The sequence below is a fragment of the Glycine soja genome, chromosome 1, assembly GCF_004193775.1.
Source record: "Glycine soja cultivar W05 chromosome 1, ASM419377v2, whole genome shotgun sequence".
NCBI lineage: Eukaryota > Viridiplantae > Streptophyta > Magnoliopsida > Fabales > Fabaceae > Glycine > Glycine soja.
In genome coordinates, this window is record NC_041002.1 from 4,122,485 (window position 1) to 4,126,257 (window position 3,773).

General features: G+C 40.2%; 1 protein-coding gene across 1 annotated transcript; it reads left to right on the forward strand.

The window, feature by feature from the left end:
* Positions 1-912: 912 nt before the first annotated feature.
* On the forward strand, positions 913-3,214 carry LOC114410503 (glycosyltransferase family 92 protein RCOM_0530710-like). Its single transcript, XM_028374494.1, has one exon. The coding sequence runs from the start codon at positions 1,154-1,156 to the stop codon at positions 2,969-2,971; it is 1,818 nt and encodes a 605-aa protein (XP_028230295.1). The 5' UTR covers positions 913-1,153; the 3' UTR covers positions 2,972-3,214.
* The last annotated feature ends 559 nt before the right edge of the window (positions 3,215-3,773 follow it).

Below are 3,773 nucleotides of genomic sequence, written 5' to 3' on the forward strand. Positions count from 1 at the left end.
ATACATCCCCTTTTCGGTTTGATTCCATTTTTTTTAATAAAAATTGAAAACCAAATCAAAATATAAAAAATATGTCATTTTTAAGGTTTATTTTTTTATTTTTACGGTTTTTGATTTAAGTAACTTTTTATTTTTTTAATCGATTTAACCATTTACAAATGATTTCATTCAATTTAAAACCCCTTATACAATATTGCGTCATCATATAAATTAAAGATGCTTTATGTAAATTGAGAAGGAGAAAAATTATTGAATTAAATTTTATTAAAACAGAAAGTGTAAATTATGTTACAGAAATACTCCCATCACATTCTTTCAAACACACCTTTTGTTATGAATTAAAATTATAAAATTTGTGATTTCTTCTTATTTAACTAGTCTTTGTTCATGATGTTGTAATTTTAATAAATTTTAATTAATAATAAATAACATATTAAAAATGTGTCAAATACCAGTAATGTATTAGTAACTCTTGCCTTTGTTTCATTAAAAAATAAAAAAATATACAGAATGTCTAAAAAATATACAGAATGATTACGTACAGAATATAGAGAGATTATAGAAATAGTAGTACTAGTAATTACTAAGCAGAAAGTATGGATGGAATTGGAATCACGCGTTATAATGAGCATAATCGATTATAGTAAATACTACAAAGCAGTCCACAATCATGCATAATGCAATCCAAATTTATTCTCACCACAGCGCACCCAGAATATTCTCAGACCTGATTTTTTTGCTGTTTTTTTTTCAATTGTTCCTGTACTCTTAAAAATCATATCATTTTAAATTAAATTATAAAATTAAATATTAATAAAATAAAATATTAACACAAACTAAATAAACAATACCGAAATAGCTTGAAAAAAAAAATAAAAGAGAAGCCAATTTGAATATCCACAGACCAGTAGTTTTGAACCTTTTAACTCTCTCAATAGACATTATTCCATTGGAGAGAGAGAGAGAGAGAACGCATCTTTCTTAGTTCTTTCTTTTCTCTTTGCTTCGAATTTCTAAATCCAACATTCCTCAACGCGTTATTCTTTCCTCATCTTCAACACCGACCTCTAATTCAGTCACCAACTTCTTTATACTTCTTTCTATCTTTCACCCACCGATTCAAAGAGAGGCAAAAACGGAGAAAGGAAGAAGGATGGACCCAGAGCAACGCCGGAAGAGGAAGCGTGTGGTGGCAGCAAGACACCTTCACATCTCATCAAGATCACTTTTTCTCTGCTTCTCCTTCTTAATCTTCCTCCTTTTTTTGTCTTCCCACCATCATTTTTTCTTCTTCACCCCTTCAACTTTCAGACCCTCTCTCACAGCCTCAACTTTATCCCTTCTCTACTCATCCGCAAGCAACTCCATTCTCGACCCTCTTATACCCACCACACCCTCCTACACCCTCCAACACCGTATCCTTTTCCCCGACCACCACCTCCTCATCCTCACCAACCCCCAACAACAACAACAAAAGCTCCACGAACTAGAGTGCGTCTACTACACGCTCCACCCCAACGCTTCCTCTTCCGGTTCACCTGAACCGGTTCTCGAAGTTCAGGTTCGACCGGTCCTGTCCACGGACCGTTATGACGAATCTCGATCCATTGTTAGGTGCCCACTTCCCCAAACGAACTCCTCTGCTGGCGGCGGCCCTAAAGCCGTCGACTTGCGACGGCGCGGTGAGGTGGGTCGCCGGAGTTTGGGCATTTTGATGAACCAAACGGCTCAATCTTGGGACAGGGTGGCGTACGAGGCGACCCTCGACGGAGACACCGTGGTGGTGTTCGTGAAAGGACTGAATCTCCGGCCACACAAGATCTCGGATCCAACCCGGATCCGGTGCCATTTCGGGCTGAAAAGTTTCCACAAGGACAATGCCTTTTTACTTACCACGAGAGCTGTTTCTGTGGCTCAAGAAGTTGTGAGGTGTATGTTGCCGCAGAGCATAAGGAACAATCCTGATAAGGCTCGAGGGATTCGGGTCACGGTGAGTTATTTGGGTGGCAATGTGAGGCACCCGGTTCGTGTTCTTGTGCCTTCTGTGGCAAGGGTTAGTAGCCCTGGTGGTGGTGGTAGAGTTCAGAAGAGGAATAGAAAGAAGCATGAGTTGTGTGCGTGTACTATGGTGTGGAACCAAGCTTCTGCGCTCAGGGAGTGGGTTACGTACCACGCTTGGCTTGGAGTGGAGCGTTGGTTTATCTATGATAACAACAGTGATGATGATATTGAGAATGTTGTGCAGGATCTTGATCTTCAAGGGTTTAATGTTAGTAGAAAGTCCTGGCCTTGGATTAAGACTCAGGAAGCAGGGTTTTCCCACTGTGCTTTAAGGGCTAGAGAGGAGTGTAAATGGGTGGGGTTCTTTGATGTTGATGAGTTCTTCTACTTCCCCAGTGAGTTTCAGCAGCCGCTGGGGGAGGGTGTTCCTGGGGAGAATTATCTGAGATCGGTGGTTGCCAATTTCTCATATTCTAAATCCATCGCGGAGATAAGAACAGCTTGTCATAGCTTTGGACCTTCTGGGTTGAAGTCGCCCCCGAAACAAGGGGTTACTCTAGGGTACACTTGCCGGCTTCAAAGCCCCGAACGGCACAAATCCATTGTGCGGCCGGATTTGCTTGACATCAGTCTTCTGAATGTGGTGCACCATTTTCAGCTGAGGGTGGGGTTTAGGTACCACAACATGCCTGAAGGTACTGCTATAGTAAACCACTACAAGTACCAGGTATGGGAGACCTTCAAAGCCAAGTTCTTCAGAAGGGTTGCTACCTATGTGGTGGACTGGCAGGAGGACCAGAACAAAGGGTCGAAGGATAGAGCACCGGGATTAGGAACAGAAGCCATTGAACCTCCTAACTGGCGGCGACAGTTTTGTGAGGTTTGGGATACTGGCCTGAAGGACTTCCTTGTGTCTTATTTTGCTGAACCTGCAACCGGGTTAATGCCCTGGGAAAAGTCTTCTCTATAATGGATACTAATGAGGATGCTTACATATTGGTAGCTGGTACCCATGTAAAGCACGATGATCACACCTGTTAAGCATTCATTCTTTTCATTTTTTTTTTTTGGGGGGGGGGGGGGGGGGGGGGGGCTTTCTGTTACAGAAATTTTGTTATCTTATTTCTCAAATGATTTTATAGATATGAAACAGACTCATACAGATGTAAATTTGCAGCAATGTGAATGGATACTCTATCATTTTTTCTAGTTATATACTTATGAAGTATATAGGACTAAAATATTCATGCTAGATTTTTATCAATTTTAATTTTGATTTGTTATTCAGAACAGGAAATATATAATCACTGGTTTGAATTTATCAATTTTAATTTCTTGCAGTTGCTCCCTTGGCCCCCTCTTGATAAATTTCACTTTTCTCTAAAAATGTGGGATTTGGTTTGCTACAATTTGGGGGCCCTATTACAAGTTTCATTGCAATAATTTGAGCCCTCTATTTTACTTGTCGTCAGTCCTAACCAATCAAACTTGTCACAACAGCAGAAGTTTCAGCAATATCAAATTCTTTATTCTCTGCGACTGCAAGCTATAAATAGAAAAACAGCTAACAGAACATGAGAAGCTATTTGTCCTAAATTGTGGGAAGGCCACAACATAATTAATTAGATATCTCTGCAGAAAGGGCTTAGGAGATTGCGTGACCTCTGGCCTTGTATGTTTGTCCTGATCCTAAGCAACACTATAAATCTGAATATTTTTTCTCTCGAGGGGTGGTGGGGGTACAAATGAAAATTTCAGAACGAGAAACGTAA